The sequence below is a fragment of the Hippocampus comes genome, unplaced genomic scaffold (genome assembly GCF_001891065.2).
Source record: "Hippocampus comes isolate QL1 unplaced genomic scaffold, H_comes_QL1_v1.1 scaffold204, whole genome shotgun sequence".
Lineage (NCBI taxonomy): Eukaryota > Metazoa > Chordata > Actinopteri > Syngnathiformes > Syngnathidae > Hippocampus > Hippocampus comes.
The window spans coordinates 144600-165004 of NW_017808052.1; the positions used below are offsets into that span (position 1 = coordinate 144600).

Genomic DNA, 20405 nt, shown 5'->3' on the forward strand with positions numbered 1-20405 from the left:
TGGTCCTCCTTCTTCGCAGCCACATCGTTTCGGATAGAAATATGTCTTGTGTTCTTGCTCCTGCTGGCGTCTGGCGCTTCATCTCCATGACTTTGTACTGACCAGTCATCCACTGCTAATAGTGAATTATTCCGATTCAGATTCAGAAAACTTTATTTATCCCCGTGGGGCAATTAGAGTTGTGCGAGAGCGACTTATAATAGAGACAGTCAGAGCAAAGGAAAAGCAGAGGATGAGAGTAGCTTAGCACTTGAGGTCTTGAGGTAGTGGCTCCAGTTTTATGTTTTCAAAGAGGAAGAAAACTTTTCCAATGGAGATATGCAATCTGTGTCCTGTTTTTTTTCGCTGGCTAGTAGAAGTCGGCGGTCGTTTGGCTGTCCTTCGCAAGTCATCACGGATGCGGAGGGGCAAAAAGAAAAGCCGCCCGATCCCAAGACACGATGATGAAACTGTGACAAATCACCTCTTTCTCTCGCTCCCCCATTTGGACGAGTGTGGCCGCGCCGCGGGATTGCGGCTTCCCTTTGAGTTTGGGAGTCGACGAATCTCACGGCTCAGTGGTGTTCATTTCTATAATCCGATCTCGGTCTGAAACCGTCCTTTGAACGTGGACGGCAAGGCTGAACGACGGCACGTCTCCCCCTCCTTTCTCTCGCTCTGATCCGCGCGCGGCGTCCGAGGCGCGAGCCGGGATGAAGCGGATCTAATTAACTTCACTTACGGCGAGGGTGATGACGATTGTGTCGGAAGAATGAGTCGCGGGAAGAGGGCGAGGATGAAAAGTCGACGGACTTCAAGGTTTGATGCGGATGGCGATCACAGGCGCCGTCAGTAAGGCCGACCTTTGACAAATCATCCGACGCGTTTCGGATTCATTGAGCCTAAATGATATTAGCCGTTGGAAACGGACATTATGAAGACGAAACCGTGACAGAGTCGGATGCACTTGCACAGAGAAAGACCACGTTTGCTCTGCTGTTCGCCACGTTGCCGCTTTCTACCCGTAAAGGTGAGAAGGTGGGCCATCCGGGAGAGGATCGAGCTGCTTCTGGTCCACGCGGAAATGAGCCGGATGAGGTGGCTCGGGCATCTGATTAGGAGGCCTCCTGGACGTCTACGCGGTGAGGTGTTTCGGGCACGTCCCAGCGGCAGGAAAACCCAGGACACGCCGGAGAGACAAACGCTGAAAAATAGCAACAAGAACTACTTTGACGACGACTCGAGTCGCCAGCAAGGCTGAATAATGCCAGTTAGCAGCGTGGCAGAGCTTCTGAAGGCGGCTGGACAAAGAGGATGATTAGCGACAGGTGCGACTCTCAGGGGAACGCCCTCCACTCCAGGCGGAAACTGAAAAAAACAAACCGGACAAGAGCATCAAAGCCACCTCCCGTTTGGAGGCAAACATTTTTGCCTCAACCGATCTCATTTTGTTTTCCTCCCAGCCAGACATATTGATAACATATACGGTACTACCAAAAATAATAATAATAATAATAATCACAACAATAACAACCAACTGTGTCATTTAAGAAGCGTGTATCAAACTGGCAGCCCTTTACACTAATCAGCCGCCGAGCATTAGCTGTCACCCTCAAAAAGTTTGGTCCCCCCCACCACCACACACACACACACACACACACACACACACACACACACACAAACACACCCCACGCGCAAATACACAAATGTCGGCTCCACTGTAGTCCTGATCTCGTGTGTTTTTTTTCTGGATATGTAAATTTTTGTCTTAAAATGTTATGATGGAAGGTGATGAAAGTGCAAAACGGGGCCCGTGCCCGATTGATTTAATGAGCCGCTTATTGAGTATCAGAAGTACGACGAGGAAATTAGACTGCATGACTCCAACACTAAATGCTCGTCCCTCCTCCGACCACCGCCTCCTTGTGAACACCCCCACCACCCTCCACTCTCACGCCTGCCGTTACGCGTTTCAGCCAACCGGGAGTGCTCTCGCTGCTGGAATAAATTACAAAAAAATGAGGCTGAGCGTTCAAGACGCGAGGGAGAGGGCGCCGTTCATGCTCTCCACACCCGCGCACGCACGCACGCACGCACGCACGCGCGCGCTCGTGCTGGCAGTCGGCGCCGCGTTTGCGCCTCAAGGTGCGTTCATCCGACTTGGTGCAACTTGCACTCGACATTTTCGCCGAAGCCAGCGAAAGAGTTGCACGAGACGCGGCACGTCGACCCGGAATGCGCTCTTGGATCACGCGCGACTCCTTCCGTGGGATTGAATTGACGATGCCCATCGCCACATCATTTCAACCGGATTAAAAAAAAGGAGGAGGGGGGGAAATGGACCCACAAGGTCGGGTAGCCTTCGACTGAGCACTTTCGAAGGAGCGTTTGTTGAAATGTTGATGATAAAACAGCGCTAAAAAAAAAAGTACTTTTCCTTTGCCGCCTTGTCCGTTCATCGAACCATCCGCAACTTCGCTCGCCGATCGGAGGATGTAACGGAGACCCATTTCGTCAAGTTACGGACCGAAACGCTTCCCGACCAGGTAACGGATATCAATTCAAATCAATCAATGGAAAATGTGTACCGTCCGATAGCAATATCGACTGAAATGGTTTGTATTCATTTCATTTCAAAGAGAACATAAGTTCCTTGTGGGCATTTTGTTGATCATTATTTCTTTCTTTCTTGCTGGACTGTGGAATCGACAAATTTGTGATTTGGTCTGTTGGGGGACTCAAACGTGTCCAAAACCCCTGACCGAGGGACCAAATCCATTCTTACTCGTCATTTGTACATAAAACACAACAAATTCAACGTATTGTCTAAAAACTGCAGTTGTCAATCATGAGGTCAGAAATATATATATATATATATATATATATAGAGAGAGAGAGATATATATATATTTTAATTAAGGAGGGGGGGGCAGCTGCAATCCTTTGTTTCCTTTGCAAAAGATTTTGCGCGTCTCTGTCGCGCCTGTCTCACCTCGTGCTCCCTTCTTGATTATCTCGAGGACTCGACGGAATTGCGAGGAGAATGAGGAGTCACCGGGGACGGTGGAAGCAACATGAGTGGCCCCTGTATCCTCTTTAGACTGACGGCCCTCATGTTTCTATGGACGTGGCTGACACTAAGCCTGCTGGCGAGCCGGAGGTCGGCGGGGGTCGAGGCCGCCGAGCCCGCGCGAGCCGGCTTCGCCGGCTCCGCGGGGCCCCTGGGCTGGCTCCTGACAGCCAAGGGTCCTTTCCACCGCTCGCAGGAGTTTATTGATTTCACAGAGCGCTACCGGCAAGGATTCACGACCAAGTATAAAATTTACAGGTAAGACTTGGCAGCCCTTGTTGCTGGCAAATGGCGACATACTTCAAGATGAATGATCATCGATGTTTGAGTTTGCCCAACATCCCGGCGTCATTTTTTTTTTCTTTTACATTTACATTTGATGATAGAAATAACTCTTTGAGTCATCTTGGGTTTATGACTTTCTGCAAATGAAAACGAGGCGCCTTGAGGTTTCTCTTGCGCTTTGGACGCATCGCTCCTTCTCCTTAATTTTCAGAATCGTCTGCGGGTAGGAGCGATTTTCTAAAACATGAAGCCTGCGTGTCAGTCAAAAGCGAAGATGGCGCAGACACGTTTGAGCAAGCCGATAGCCTGCTGAGCCAGCTCAAGGGTGGCAGACTAGATTGAATGGCTTCAGAGGTGTGTGTGTGTGCATGTGTGTGTGTGTGTGTGTGTGTGTCTGTGCGTGTGTGTGTGTGTGTTATGAAGCACAGTGGGAATGTGCACAATTTGACGCCACAGGCTATTGTTGGAAAGCTACTTTCCGCTACTTCTGTAGGGATGAAGTGAAATAAATATCATAGCTCCAAATCAACCTTGCCAAAATACTTCTCACATCAGGGGTGTCCAAATTATGGCCTGGGGGCCATTTTCAGCGGCTCGCGACATGACCCAAAAAAATAATAAGAATCATAATTGTTCAAAAACTAAACTAAAAAGGATTTTTGACAGGGGGCTGCAAGGTGAGTTGAAAACGGTGAAGGTGGGCAGAGTGAGAAGGGAGGGCGGCAGAAAAACAGCTGTCATTCATAATCGATAGAACTTTTATGGATATTCGAAGATACCAATCAACCCGTTCTGATTCAAACAGAGGCGATTGCTCAAAGACTGCAAGGGAAGCTCAGCTTCCCATAAAATGTCAAAAAGTAAGTGATCAAATCGATGTGTGCCTGTCACTGACCAAATATGCGCTCCAACGCGCTCAACTTTTGTTCCGAATCAGCTTCTTATTACTGCTTCTGACGCGACTCTCTTCTCATTCATTCCCGCAGCTTCTTTGTGCTTTAAACTGTGTGGACGCTGAGCGTCGACCGCGCGGACGCTGGGCGTCGCCAGAGTTCAGTATAGGTTGTCCCAATGCATTGAAATGAGACGAGTCATTGGATAAATGCTGCTTTTGTCCCGCCCGTCGGACGCTCAATGGGCGTTTATGGGCTGGCCCGGACGCTGAGCTTTTTTTCTGCATGATGATTGGATGATCTGTCTGAGGCTGAATCTCTTTTTGATTGACAGCGAAATGAGCCAATCACCGATCTTCTGGTGAAGGCATCCTTTTCATTTTTTTTGAAAAGGAACGGAGAGTAGAATTCACGTATAAATAAGCGGACACATTTTATGATGTAGGCCGTAATTGAGCTTCCCCGTCCGTCCTTGACAGACCAGCATCCGCCACTGGATTCAAAGACTAACCCAATGTATTTTCAAACCACTGTCGTGAAGAAAGACAATTGCATTGTCGAGGCCGCGCGTCGCCGCTGGTGGCTCGTTTCCATCCGTCAGAACAATTTGCAGAAAAGTTGTTCCACGGTGAGCTCATGTGGACGGGATCCATTTCAGGTTCAGCCTTTCCTAAATAGCTCACCGTAAATCCACGAAATGTAAAATATGACATCCATCGGTCCCCCACCTTCCTCCCCTTCCCAAAATGCTGGTGAAAAAGGGAAGAATAGAAAGAAAAACGCGAGAGAGCGATGTAAAAATTTGCTCAGCTCTAATTTGTTGTCTGGAGACATAAATGGACTCCTTCAAGAGGCAGATATGAAACGCAGGTATGACAGCACTTGCGGGAAGCCATTTCACCGCGACGCATGCAGAAAATGTCAGGCAATTAACGTCACTCCTTCACTGACGATTCTTCCTTCTTACACTGACAGAATGAGTTTGACATTTTTGGGGGGCATCAGAGGTGGCGATGCGGTGGAGACGTGTTGTGAAAGAGAGCTTCTCACATCGCGTACCAACATGAGCGTGGCCATATCAGTCAAAATGTCAGTTCTTCATTTGTCCTCTCCATGGACCATCACTTTGACGATGAAGATCTCTTTTTTTTTTTTCTCTCGCAAAATTCAACTCACTCAAAATTTTTATCATATTGAATGACAATGTTTGTCCTGCACGTCATTCCCAATCCGCAACGAAATGTTCAAGCCGACTCACAAAACCCGGCGCAAGCATAGCTAAGCCGCGTGTGTGCCATCTAGTGGTGAATGCTGATATTACAAGTGGCCCAGCTGATGAGATGCAAGTTTTTTTTTTTTTCACACCAGTTCGTATGTACACACAAGTGCCCGTATGGCTTGTCCAGCGAGAACCAAGTCAGTCTTTCGTCCTCCAGCCATAGGTTGTCTGTATCTTCAGGGGGGGGAAAAAAAAAAAAAAAAAAAACAAGCTGAGCAAAGTCCTTCCCCTGATGTCCGGCAGCGATGGCAATGACGAGGACGTCAGCCAGCGCGGAGCTTATGACTTGTGACAAGTGTGTGATGGAGGAATGATCCCAGCCAGAGGTTCTCGAAAGTAGCCGCCCCCCCCCCCCCACCCCACCACTGTAAAACTATCTATCTGGATCCGGATGCTTTCATTTCGCGCTACCACTTGACGAAATACAATTGAGTACAGTCAAACTTAGTTACCACGCACCTCGAGGGAACATAACGAATCTGGACGCGATAACGGTCGGTCAACAAAATGGCCGCCACCTCCAACGTGGAAGACGGTACAAACAATTAGAGACATAAAAACACGAACATGCGATTCAGTATCAACATGAGATTTGCTTCCGTTTAGCAGACGCGTTTTCAGACCATGTGCACCGCGCCTCACGAAGTAGAACGACAATATCCCGACTCCATCGGTGGCGTTGCGAAGCAACCAAGGGGAATCCGGCGACGGACACTCCCTTCATAAGCAAGGTCGCGCTGGCAGTTCGCTTCCCGCGGTTCGTCGCAATCCGTCCGCTATACTGAAGTTGAGGTTGTAAAGGTGCTCGTTGTCAGCAAAATTGGCAAATGGAAAATGAATGACGTGAACTCGGGACTCGTGAACGTTATAAGGGTGGAAACCTCAACGGGGTATCTTGAAAAGAGGTTCAGTTTTTGTTTCTGTTTTTTGTGTACAGCCGCACAAGTGACCAACATTATCGTTATTGTAGCTTAGTTGATCGCTTTAGCTTCAAATCGATCCGGCATACCGCCATATTATAACGTGGCGCAAGGCGTTTGTGTCTTGCGGTCTTGCTTGCACATGACGTATCGAGTTATGTATCGACACACGACGGCATACCGCAATATAAAAATCATAATGTGGCGCAAGATGTTTGTGTCTTGCGGTCTTGCTTGCACATGACGTATCGAGTTATGTATCGACACACGCGCGCGCTTGCCGATGTCTCGTACGAGTCACCGCATCACTTGTCAAAATCGCGATGACTGTCTCGCAGCGCGGGATTGAACTGTTTCGTCCGGCTTAATTGGCTTGTTAAAAGAGCGCGGCCGTGGATAAAACAAGGTCGCGGGATAAACCTCCTTTTATTTTTGACCGTGACGTCGTCTTAATTTTTGTCCGTCTTGAAAGCAACGCGAATGCCACGGCACGGCTCGCACCGCTCAGAAGCTTTTCACTTGTGGAGCTGCTGCTTTGCAGATCAGCCGCACTATCGGGGGGACAAAACATGGTCAACAGGAAGGAAGTAATTCCTCTCCATTCCTGCTATTTTGCCGCGTAAAGTTGGGCCCGTTCCTATTTAACGCGGTTCCAGGCAGACCCCGGTGAGGTGAACGCGATCGCCCGAGCACTTTATCGCGGCGTTACGACGCGCTAGCCGTTACAATCGTCGGTTAGCTTAGCAATCGCCTGAAGCTTATTTGGGGCAATGATTTTGGTCGAAGGAGCAAGGGCGCAAAACGAATGCCACGGCACGGTTCGCACCGCTCAGAAGCTTTTCACTTGAGGAGCTGCTGCTTTGCAGATCAGCCGCACTATCAGGGGGACAAAACACCGTCAACGGGAAGGAAGGAATTTCCTCTCCATTCCTGCTATTTTGCCGCGTAAAGTTGGGCCCGTTCCTATTTAACGCGGTTCCAGGCAAACCCCGGTGAGGTGAACGCGATCGCCCGAGCACTTTATCGCGGCGTTACGACGCGCTAGCCGTTACAATCGTCGGTTAGCTTAGCAATCACCTGAAGCTTATTTGTCGTCACCCGGGCAATGATTTTGGTCGAAGGAGCAAGGGCGCAAATGTTTTTAGAGGAACTCTGTTGACCTGCCGAGGATGGAAATGTTCATCACGGAACGAGGTTACAAGAAAGCACGCGGCAAAACCCAACGGAAATGACCAATTATATTTGCTGCGCTTCTGCGTGACCTTTAAATAGTCCTGTGATGAGATGTTTTGGGAATAGACGGTGGAGGTCATGAACATGAGCATGTTTGAGAAGCAGGCAGCTTCACACTTGTCAATAGAATAGCTCGTGTTGACCTTGGGTGGGGGGTAGGGTCCCCCCCCTCCCCCTTGGGTCTGCTCCATCGGGAAACGGGCATGTTTGGTTTGTTTGAGATCTCATTTGTTTCTTCGCTTTCGGCCCCGCTAATGACGAGTGAATTTGGAGGTGGGCTCACTCAGACGTCCTCGGCAAGTTGAGCGGCTTTCATTTGTGCAATGGCGTTTTGGATGGCCGCAACGCGGTGTGTTTGAATTGAACGCTTACAGGTCGTGATGAGCAATCATTTCTTTGATTTCGTTATCATTGTGCGGTGTCTGCCAAAGTTTGAAAACTACAGTTGGAAATTTGTAAAACTCCTTTTGTGCGCACCCGGCCTTGGACTCCTGGAGGATTGCGTTGTTGGACGCCTGTCGTGGAACTTTTCAGATACAACTCATACGTGATCCAATTCAAAGGACGCTTTTGTTGTCGAACTGGCACTTGATGTTTTCTCGGTCACTATCAAGCTGTCGCACGAGCTCGCGCAGGCTTAAAAGGGTTGCGGAAACATTTATTCGGACTCTCTGATGGCTGCAAGCGCCGAAATGCAAATCAAAGCTTGCGGGCTTTTTCTTAACCGCGGCCCGTCATTTCAGGCTGTTTGAAGTCCCTGGCGGTTTTTTTTTCACCTGGAGGTATTTCCACACCGAATGACGACAGTGAGGCTGATTCAAACGAGAATGCATCGAGGTCACTGCCAATGTCATTGTTCATGCGGCGCGTACGACATGGAGACGCTAGTGTGCGCAAGTATAATCGCCGTCGTTGCATTTGGCATGGCGTGATCGAGCACAAAGACTGGGCGGGGGGAATTCAAAAACAAAAAAACATCAGTCCACAAGAACAAGATGGCACATCATGACGCGCTTTAATGGCCGACACTTTCAATTTTGTTGAGTTCTCCATTTTTTTTTTTCCCATTTGGAGCAGCAAAGAGTATTTCAACACAAGTCACTTTTGTTTGAGATGAAGGCCAGGCTTGTAGTACCCTGAAATGGTTCATTTCAGGGTACTACAAGCCAAATGGTACAAAACAAATGGTTCATTATCCATATTTGTATTTATATTGCACTTAATTGAACTGTGTTTTCTTTTCTCTTCTTTCTACCCACAATCTTGCTGCTGAAGGCTGTAAATTTCCCTAGTGTGGGACAAATAAAGGATATCTTATCTTATCTTATCTTATTTGCACTCACACCTTGGGACAAAAGAGAGAGCTCCGTGAACCTGCCGTGCATGTTTTTGGAACGTGGGAGCAAACCGGAGTACCCGAGCAAAAGCCACGCAGGCACGGGGAGAACAAACTCCACGCAGGAAAGCCGCAGCCGGAATCGAACCATGCGCTTCTGCGCTGTGAGGCCGACGTGCTAAGCGCTCATCCGCCCGTAGATCTTTCTGTGTTTGGATTTGTATTTGTCTGTTTGGTCGGGTCATGAAGGCTCTGAAAATGGATGGCGCGGAATGAGTTCAAAATGGTGGCCGGTGTGCGCTGACTGACTCTCATTCAACCTGACGCCGGATGTGATGAATTCCGAACAGAGGCGCATCATGGAAAGCGTTTTCCATTTATTCTATTTTTTTCACGCCATAAAAAAAAAAAAACTGGCATTTGAACAAAGGTTTGTCGACGTTTTATGTTGCCCGCATCCAATCAGGAAGGGAAGGGCATTCTGTTTGCACTTTTCAGTGAGCGCCGCCGAGTGTCATTCGCATGCATCGGTTGCGCTTGGTGTATTTTTAGCGCGTCAGCCATCGGTGAAGTTGCCTGCTCAATTTGCTCTGTTCAGCAAAGAGCTGCGCCCTCGGGCCGCCTGCCTTCATGCCGCGATGGATCCGAGACACCCGCGTTCTGACGGACAGGTAACGGCTTACTACCTCTTCCGCCGATCACAGCCCTTGAGCTGTCTCCCGCCGATACCCGATGCTCCAGCTCGCCGCAAAAGGGCCGCCGACAGGTACGAGTGCATCCAGGCCTTCGTTCAAGCCGTTGTCTCGGTGGGCGCGCGTCTTTGGTCATGACAGCTATTCGGGATCTCGCCGGGAAATGGGCCAGTATTTCGCAAGGCTCGGTGTTGTGATTTTCTGTGAAGTTCCGCTTGAGGTCTTCCAGTCGCATTTTTGGGCGCTTCTGCAGTTGCGGGCTCAGCTGGATGCGAGCCGCAAATCTGGCTCGAGTTCTTCCGTTTCAAGTCGGTCCCCGTGGATGCAAATCTATAAAATGGCGGCTGGTCACGAGGACGGGGACAGACATGAAAGCGGGTTTGATGAGCTGTTTTCTGTTTGGTGTATTTATTTCCCAGGGGGTCACTGTTATTGGTGGGAAATTGATTGGCGGCAGGCCCGCACCCACGGGGGCTGAATGATATTCCGGGCAATGGAAAATTACTTTCAGCAAGGCTAGCTTTGTTTCACTGCTCGCTGCTGCGTTACTGGAGACGACGTTTGTCTTTTGTTTTTGGTTTTTTTGTGTGTGTCGGGGTGTCTGTGACCTCTCAAGGATTTGGAGGTTGTGGTTCGTATCGACACTCCTTCTCCACATTACCTGTTTAGGAACGGCCAAAATCTTTGTTATCCGGGATTCCAAGTGTGTGGGATCCATAACATACATATATCTATATCTATATATCGATGTCTATATATAATCAAGCAATGACTTACAACTAGTATAGTATATTGGAGTATCGTTGGAGCAAAAAAAAAAAAAAAAATGGATTGAACTTTCCAATATGCAATAAAAGATGTTGAGTAGCGACCCGATTGCAAGGTGTTTCATTTTCTTTGATCCGCTCCAATACAGCGTCTGTAGTATTTGGGTCGTATTCATCGATGTATCAAGCATCGGGTTCTGCACTCCGTAGATAAAGACAGCTTGGCATGCTCCAAGGACAGGCTGAATATCAAACGCTTTCAGACCAAGCTTGCACCAAAAGAGGTGCTTAAAGCAGCATGGGTCTATCCAACAAATGGGGGTGGGGGTGGGGGGGGGGGAAATCACTCGGTAAATGCAGATGAGATTGAGCAATTTTTATGAGTAATCCCCTGCAGAGAAACCCAATGTTTTTCACTGTAGTGCAAAGCCATTGTCGCAGGGAGAAGTAACAAAATATGATCGTACGTGCAGCGCACTTTTTTTTACGGGGGGTCGGGGGGGGAGTCTCTTGATCTAAAACAATGATTAGATGACCTTGTGTTGTACATACTTGTTTTTTTTTTTGTTTTTTTAAAGACATGCATACATATGTGTGATTTGCGTTTCTCCTGTTCGTCTTTTCAGGGAGTTCGGACGATGGAAGGTGAACAGCCTCGTTATGGAAAGGCAAGTGAACAATGGCGTGCCCTTTCCGCTGGACCCCGAGTTCCTCCAGGCCATTCGGCATCTGGGACGGCGGCCCAGTCTCAGCGCCATCACCGACAACATTATTCGGAAATACGGAACCCATTTCCTCGTCTCCGCCACGTTGGGAGGTAAATAAAGTCAACGGGACCTGGTTCGCTCGTCGTCTTCGGTATTGTCATACTTTGAATCGGCTGCTGGATAAATGTGATGTTCAGAGCATGACCGTCCGGCAATCTGTGACATATTTGTCATAGTAGCGTGCAGTTCATTTGAAAAATGGCAAACAAATGTACAAGCTGGCAGCACCAAAAGATCCTGAAATAACAGGATGCCAAGGAGGAAAGAAACACAAAGGACTCACCACCACAGATGACAGACACGGGACGCATGCTGAAGGACGATCACCCGAGATGGGAAGAGACCGGCGAGTCAACGAGGCACACGGACATGAAATGAGAAGTCGGAGAGAGCCGAACGGTCGACACAAGGAGCAGCGCTGATGAGACAAAGTCATTGCAAAGCAGACTAGGAAGACGTTAAGAAGGGACACAGGAAGACGACGCAACAAAACTAACGGAGTGCTGATTTTAAATTTCGACCTTTGACTTGTGCTCGATATTTTCTCAAAACTACAAATTCCATGCCCGGCGTAAATCTAGCGCATAACGCAGTCTCACGGTGCGCCTGGGTGGAGATTTTCTTTTGGCATTTTGCTGGACTCGCGCAGATGGAAGAGGGCGCCGTTGTGGGAAGGAACGCAGGCCAGTCGGAGCGTCTCCCGGCTCATTCCCTTCTAACTCTGCTCAGAAAGAGGCGCGCACACCGAAAGGACTCGCTGGAGTCCGCGCAGGAGATCAGGGCACGCCAAGTGCATTTCCAGTCAACTGCAAGATCTCCACTTGCGGATGATGTCATTTTCGCCGCTGTGGATGGACTCTTCTATGCCTGATCGTGCGTCCGTGCATGACAACACCCACCTTCCTCCACCACTCTGGTGGGGTTTTTTTCTTGGTGGGGGCGCCCTGGTCCTTCTTTTTCGGACTCCCTAGGGGGTCGAGAAACAGCCTTTTTTCTTGACGTCTTTTGACTTTCTCCTTGCCTGCCCATGTAAGAAGCAGCTCTATTCATGCTCTTCTCCGTTTCTTGAGCGATATTATGAACGCAACACTGTGAGTAAGCAACATCTAATCCATCGAGGTAATTACAGAGTCAGGAAAAAAAATACCTGACAGGAAAAAAAAAAGTATAAAAATGTCAAAGTCAAGCAAAATCAAAACTCAAATGTAAATTAAAGTGATGAGGTCGTCTCTTGAAATTGTTGGGCTCTGTCAACAGCTGAGCGTATCGCCAGAAGAGCACGGCAATATTATGCCCTTGATTAATTAAATCTCCTGCATGCTCGGTGGGCCAGACATCGCTGGCGATTATTTGTTGTGTTCTTTTAATCATCCAAAAGGTCACTCACACACACACACACACACACACACACACACACACACACACACACACACACACACACACACACACACACACACACACCCAGCTCAAGATCTTGTTTTGTAGTATACCTCTTGATTATTCCTCAACTTGTCAGGCAGTGTGAGCTTATTTCTGCACCGGGGATGCATTTCGTGCACCTTAATAGAGCCCAAATTGACATTATTCTGATTCGTATTTTTAAGCATATATGAAGTCATGTCCTTGCATTCCTTATTGTCATTTTTGATTTCAATATCAAACGTGATGTCTTTGTTACCATTTTCCCATTGCTGGATGCATTTGACTCATGGTATAGCATTCATTTTTCCACTCCAACGTGACGTAAAGATGATCAATTCATTTCCACGAACTGACTCCCGCACCAAAAAAATGCCCGAAAATGAATCCGTGAGCTGGATCGCAATCTATTATCTTCCCCCTTGAACAAACTAATAAGAACAATACAACGTGACTGAGATTGTGTTAAAGGTGACATATTACCGATATGAAAATGACTTTTTAATTGCTTGTATAATAATGTTTGTCTCTGTGGAGTGCTTGCCCGCCCATCAAGAGCGGATTAACCTGCCAAGCCAAGATTGTATGTGAGCTGCTTATTTCCGTGTCCGTAAGCGAGGAATGATTACAATTGCTGAGTTGCGACATCAACATTTGACAGATCCAAATGGCCACAGACTGTGTTTGTCCGCCCATGACTTAGTAGCTGGGCGGAGATAGGATCCCAGTTGTCAATTAATTGATTCATTGTTGGACCTGCAGCTCACACGCTGAGCTGGTCGCGGCCCACGCGCCACCGCCCTGAGATTAGATTTTTATTTCTTTTTATTTTTTTCCAGTGCAGAAGAGACTCAGATGAGAACTGTCATCTGCTCTCAAACACTGTGTTAGCTGCGGGGTCTTGGGCAATGAAATGAGCACTGCATCCGCCATTAAAGCTCATTTTGTCTGGAGGATTTTTCAATTGCTAACTCTCATTGCACCTCCGAGTGCTCCGACAGCTGGAGATTTGCATTAAAACAGAAAAAAAAAAAAAAAAAAACATCCCATGAGGGCACCACTTCGATTGGGCTCGAACAGGGATGATGTGAAGGTGGCTTGAGATGACGCAACCCAATCATTTAGACCATTGCAAAAAAAAAAAAGTACACTCATGAGATACTTGCTTGTGTTTATTTGTCTTTCTTTTTGAATGACTGTCCTGAATGAAAAAAAATCTCATTTTTCAAACATAGCATTTTGACGCTGCTTTTTGTTGAGTGTGTTCCTGCAGATTTTTTTTTTTTTTCAGTGTCCATCACCTTGGGTGCACGGTTACAAAATCGTCTCGTTTGAAATATCTTTTTTTTTGGGGGGGGGGGGTTGTTTTCATCTTTTTTTTCTTTGTACCGAGCCCTAAATTCGCTTCCGATCGTCCTGCGATCATGTCGCTGTTCCTCTGGGGCCAATGAAACATTATTTGGGTGAACGATGCTTCCATGCGTAAATTACTCTCTGGTTGTTCTTGTTGTGAACATTTTACTTGTGCTTGAATTGACGAATGACATGTTAATGTGTCTGTCTTTCAAATTGGCAGGAGAAGAGTCTTTAATGATCTTTGTGGACAAGCGCAAGTTGAGTGGATGGAGTGAGTTGAGTGACGCTAATGGCACAGCGGTGACTCTGGAGGCTCTCCACCAGCTGGCGGCTTCCTACTTCACTGACAGGGAGAGCACCCTGCACAAGCTGCACCACATCCAGATTGCCTCCCCCGTCATCAAGGTAAAATGCGGCCGGCTCCTCCGTATACAGACATGTGGAATGTGCAGAATGGTGCGTCTGGAGGCGATTTGCCAAAAGACAGCATGGACTTTTTCAACTTATGTCAGATCGACAGAGATATAGAAATATATATCCCCAGTTTTTTGCAACAAAAAAAAAATAATAATAATCAAAGCGGGCGGGGGGTTGGACATTACACAAGGGGCTTCATAGGAAACATTTTTCACATTGTTTAGACGTTGAACAGTAGCGAGGGGACAACCCCCTTTTTATATTTTCACATGTTGAACTGGCGAACAGCAGAAATGCGCATACGAATTTTGGTGGCGATTCAGAACCATTTCAGACGACAGAGCATGAGAAAGCAATCTAGGAGACGAGACCTATTACAGTGCTTGCCTCCCCCTTGATGTGCAAATGCTGAAATGGGGGGAAACCAAACAAAAAACGCTCCAGGTCATCACCCCCGACCGCCCCAAAAAAGGGGAATCACTGAAGATTATTTAGGGGGCGAATTTTATACGTGCCGATAATATTTAAGGTTTCTCTTTTTCCCCAAAACAATGGACTTTTTTTTCTTTTTTTTTGGGGGGGGGTGAAGAATAAAACTGGTATCTGGCTGACAGTTTTGGCTGTCGCTTCAGCCTTCATCAGAGTTGTCACTTCCTCCTGGTGATGTGTGTTCAAAACAGCTGAGCGGGCCAGGAAAACCTCCCGACCCGGTCGAGGCTGCGCTCCAACCCCCCTTGTTGCCGTTGAAGCAATAAGACAGCATGGACTTTTTCAACTTATGTCAGATCGACAGAGATATAGAAATATATATCCCCAGTTTTTTGCAACAAAAAAAAAATAATAATAATCAAAGCGGGCGGGGGGTTGGACATTACACAAGGGGCTTCATAGGAAACATTTTTCACATTGTTTAGACGTTGAACAGTAGCGAGGGGACAACCCCCTTTTTATATTTTCACATGTTGAACTGGCGAACAGCAGAAATGCGCATACGAATTTTGGTGGCGATTCAGAACCATTTCAGACGACAGAGCATGAGAAAGCAATCTAGGAGACGAGACCTATTACAGTGCTTGCCTCCCCCTTGATGTGCAAATGCTGAAATGGGGGGAAACCAAACAAAAAACGCTCCAGGTCATCACCCCCGACCGCCCCAAAAAAGGGGAATCACTGAAGATTATTTAGGGGGCGAATTTTATACGTGCCGATAATATTTAAGGTTTCTCTTTTTCCCCAAACAATGGACTTTTTTTTCTTTTTTTTTGGGGGGGGGGTGAAGAGAAAAACTGGTATCTGGCTGACAGTTTGGGCTGTCGCTTCAGCCTTCATCAGAGTTGTCACTTCCTCCTGGTGATGTGTGTTCAAAACAGCTGAGCGGGCCAGGAAAACCTCCCCGACACGGTCGAGGCTGCGCTCCAACCCCCCTTGTTGCCGTTGAAGCAATGTCCTTAAGGAGGCGCCGAGATGGCACCACCAACAGAAGCGAAGGGGGCTTACATACTCCCACACACATGTGCCACGTTGCTTCAGTGGCGACGGGGGGGGTTGGAGCGCAGCCTTGACCGCGTCGGGGAGCCTTATTTGGAAGGTTTTTGAGACTCGTCAGCAGGAAATGGTGACAGCTCCGATGAAGGCTCAAGCGAGAGCCGAAATGATCAGCCAGGTAAGAATTTTTCTCATCACCTCCACCCCCCCCAAAAAAAAGACATTTGTCTGGAAAAAAAAGAAGAAACTTTAAAACCTAATGGAACCATCAGGAAACACCAAGCACGTCATAGCGCTCGAGGAGCCAATGTTTGTTTGGCCCATTCAGATGTCCCTTGAAATCAAAGGCGTAGAGTGGAAGAGCAAGATTTTTGGAAGACTTGGTTAGCCTTTAACTCATTCACTCCCAAAAGACGTTTTTAAACGTCTTTTCAGACTTGGTCCAGAATTGGCTGGTACTGAATGAGTTTTTAATTGTCGGAATGGGAAAAGAGCATCGTGTTTGAGCTGCATTGAAAGGCATTTTATTGCCACGTTTTGAATCTTCATTCATGGGATTCAGTCTGATCATAAATGGGAAATCTTGCTTTTGATGGGTGATTTGGGGAAGGCCGGATCATCCATTATTGTCGGGAGAGGCTGTCTCTTCAGCTCCTGATGGATCGGTGGTGCCGTTCAGGAGGCGGCGGGTCAAAGAGGGGGGTGGCTTCGGCTCCTTGGAAGCAACGGGACGTGAAGCTCCCCTCTTCAGGAAGCGCGAAGGGCGGCCGATGATCTTTTGCGCTCTCCTGACCACTCGCCGGAGCCGCTGTCGTTCTGCCTCGGTGCAGCCGAGTCAAAACGCTCTCCGTGGTCACGAGCGGCTTTCGGCAGATGTTGTTTTTCCTGAGCGGGCCTCGGGGCGCGCAGACGCCGCCCCGAGGCCGCGTCGTCTTGATGACAGCCGAGGTCCAGGAGAGGTCGGAAGAGGTCACCCGAAACCTGAAGATGCGGCGCAGCGTGGCGTTTCTTGAATTTCTGCGTGCTACTGTCAGTTCTCAAGACAAACAAGTCGGTCTGGAGTCAAATGGCTTGCCTGGTGTCAGAAAGCAAAAAGGCGAAGAAAAAAAAACAAAACAGAAAACATGAGTCTGTTCAGATGTGGCAACCATTTCAGATCAGAAATTGGAAAATAGTCCAAGAATTGGCATCGAGGAAATATGTTGACGTTCTACATCCTGACTGAGAGGGGGAAGATTTTTTTTTTTTTGCAAGATAGCAGCTAAATTGCGCCTGGATCATTAGTACAAGTTGCGCATGTCCTGGATTTGACTTTTTCCAATATATTCTACATCCTGACTGAGAGGAGGAAGATTTTTTTTTTGCAAGATAGCAGCTAAATTGAGCCTGGATCGTTAGTTCGAGTTGCGCATGTCCTGGATTTGACTTTTTCCAATATTTTAAAATGTTTTGAAGAAAAATCCCAGGATTTCTTTTGGAAGATTTTTGGGGGGGGCTCGTAAAAACTATTTTTGTGATTTTTTTTTCCCCGCAATGCATTTCAACAGCTGTCAATTATACGCGGCTAGTGGGACCGGCCCAATCCCCATCCCCCCCACAATTCACGGGGGTTAATTGTTTAGCATTTTAAACGGCAATACGAAACACTTATTTTTTTATGTAAAGGATGTTTTTCTATAATTTGCGTCAGGCTGTGGTCCTCATCCCGCAGCCCCCCCCCCCCGTCAACCGGGGATTACCATACCATCCCCGCTGGAGCGGATGAAACAGTTCCTTAGATTTGATGTACTTTAACAGTATCCGCTATAGAGTCGTTCAAAACCATCACGCTGCTTTGGTCTCCGATGGCAAATGAGATGGGGAAACATTTTCCCAGCTCAGCTAACAGCCGATGATGTGATGTGTCATTGGAGTTGACATACACAAAAGGAGGGAGAAAGAGAAAGAGAGAGAGAAAGAGAGACGAAGCGAGCGGTGCTGTTTGCTCATCGCTCGTGTGCGCATTCGCCGCCTTGGAAGGCAAACAGCCAACTTTGCATATCAAGATATGCTTGTGTATGTAAATATCACGGTGCATCTTTCACCGCCGAATACCTTCAGGGTGTTTTCATTCATCACTCTGTCACTTCTTATCGTGCCCAATGAATTCAATTGGCTGAGTTCGCCCTTTGCACCGCATGCCGAATTGTCATTATGGTTCCTCACACTACAAACACATCTCGCCGGCTGTGTAAGCTCCATTCATTGACTTCCTGAGTGATGTTGTATCGTAGATTGTATATCGGGCTGCCCAATACGTCAATCCCAATCGACCGGTCCCAAGTTGATCGCGAGGGCTGTAGGGGGAAATTGTTCGCAACCCATGTGTTACAATTTCTACAATTTTTGTAGATTTTTGCGTATTGTCATCTTTAAATCAAAGACAAAGCATAAAAATTGTGTGATATGAAATATTCCAATTCATGTTTTATTTATATAGATTTATATTTATGTTTTGGTCTTAGCACAATACCGCTTTTATTGTCCATAGAGGGCAACAATACAAAGAAAAAAATAAGAACTATATGTGTATGTATAGCACTGATGCCACTGAACATGTCGAGTGGTTGAAAGTAAAATAAATATTCAGGAATAATACTTTTACAATTTTACAAAAATTGTAAAAGTTTACTAAGGAATTAGAGGTCGACATTTTTTTGTAGGCCTTCAAAAATGAGTTAAAATGATCAAAAGTGTCTGGTACTGGCTCGACCTTTTTGGACGAAACAACAGCTGGCAGTAAATGAGTTGCGCTTCCTGACACATCATTTTGGACACGATGCAATTTTGCCCCAAGTTGTTATTTCTAAAATCCTTATGACGTTGCGATAATTCTGTCCCGTGGCCTTCAAGACCTTGACAATGTTGCGCCATGAGATTTTGAAAAGGTTGCATCCCCGTCCCCATCTCGTGAGTGTGACGTATTTGCGACGTGATGTCGTCCACGTTCTTTTCCATAAAGGACTTCCTTTGCTCCCGTGTGGCTTTGAGCTTTCCTTTATTGCTGTGGAGAACGCGCAATCATCTCATTCGGATGCTACGCGGCCCGTTTTATTTGCGCGTGCCGTTGAAAAGCTCATCTCTCCCCCGCTCGACATTAGACTGTAAGCCAGTGCTCTTAAAAATCCGAAAGACTGTATAAACAGGGCGCAATTGTCGCCGAGATGCAAATGTGGATTTTGCGCGTCTCGCACGCCCGAGTGATTAGGCAAATGACAGTTTGGGAAGGTGTTGAAATGAGGCAATTTTGAACCAAGCGCCGCTTTTCATGAACTATTAAAGCCTCTTCTACTTCTTCTTCCAGTAAGCAAAACGTACCGGCGGTAACAGAGCGCATTCGAGCTTTGTAAGTGACATTTTATGCTGGTTTTTTTTTTTGGATGGGGGGGGGGGGTTGGAATTATTCATGAGCGTTTCTTAGCGCAGCTAAATGTTCATCAGTAAAATACACACGTGTAACTGGTTCTCTAATAATTTGTAGGCTAATTCTTTTCCTTTTTAAATAATGGATGTGCCTCAGAGCAATCCGTCTCCGCGGACCATGTTAACGGTTTTTAAATACCGCTCGGGCAACGCCAAGGCGTGACTCAGAGGCGACGCTTCATCTCAGTATGGTGCAACACCCTGTAAGAAAAGAACTCTCTTACCTGCTCTGTATTTCTTGTGTTCGCAAACCATTTACGCATGACACGGAGGACTCGTTTCTGGGGCAGAAAATAAAGTGGTACTCAGCATTTTTAATCAGTAAAATCAATTATCTGAAAAGATAAGGGAAACCAAACAATGACCTTAAAAAGATTCAAGAAAAAAGAAATGAACGTGCAAAAACTGTTAGTAAGCTAAGGAAAAGCAAAAGCTCCCATTGCACAGGTTCTTTTTAGGGATGTTCGATACACAGAGTCACACCTAAACATTTCAACATGTACCCCCAAAAACATATCGACAGGTACATCTTAGTATCGCATTTTACCTTCAAATTATATGAAGGCAATTTCCGATGATCTTTTTTCCATTTCTATCCATATATGAACAGAAATGGCATCTTAATGGCCATCTGTCAGACAAGTGTGCCTTTAGTGGCTGCTCGTTAAACGGCTGCAAGAAGGGCGTCGACGCTGGCATTTTGGAAGTCTGACAAATGACATTGTGCCATCAAGCAAATGACATACTTGAGTGCAAGCTTCATCACGAGGGAATTTGCGTCTATATTCCGTTGTCCTACGTTGACACTTTTGGATCTGAGGTGAACCACCCTGTCCAGACGCTATTTTATGGCCATAGCCATTTTTTTTCCCCAGTGTATGAATGGGGAACAAAAAAAAAAAAAAACACCCGTCCATCAAGTTAGTTCATTTAACAATCACTGTGTTCTCCGGTGACCAAGTCGCGTCTGTTGAAGACACTTTTCATCACGTGTACCTTTGTAGCGGTTGCCGACCTGCACCACTTGTGCATGGCATTTCTCTTA

General features: G+C 47.0%; 1 protein-coding gene across 1 annotated transcript in view; it reads left to right on the forward strand.

The window, feature by feature from the left end:
* The first annotated feature begins 1948 nt into the window (after positions 1-1948).
* The window catches only part of LOC109508221 (BMP/retinoic acid-inducible neural-specific protein 3-like), a 26808-nt gene continuing 8351 nt past the window's right edge, over positions 1949-20405 (forward strand). Inside the window, exons 1-4 of the mRNA XM_019858102.1 lie at positions 1949-2525; positions 3000-3307; positions 11081-11271; positions 14217-14401. Coding sequence (XP_019713661.1) covers positions 3054-3307; positions 11081-11271; positions 14217-14401 — 630 coding nt within the window. The 5' untranslated portion in view covers positions 1949-2525; positions 3000-3053. The remainder of the gene's footprint in view (positions 2526-2999; positions 3308-11080; positions 11272-14216; positions 14402-20405) is intronic.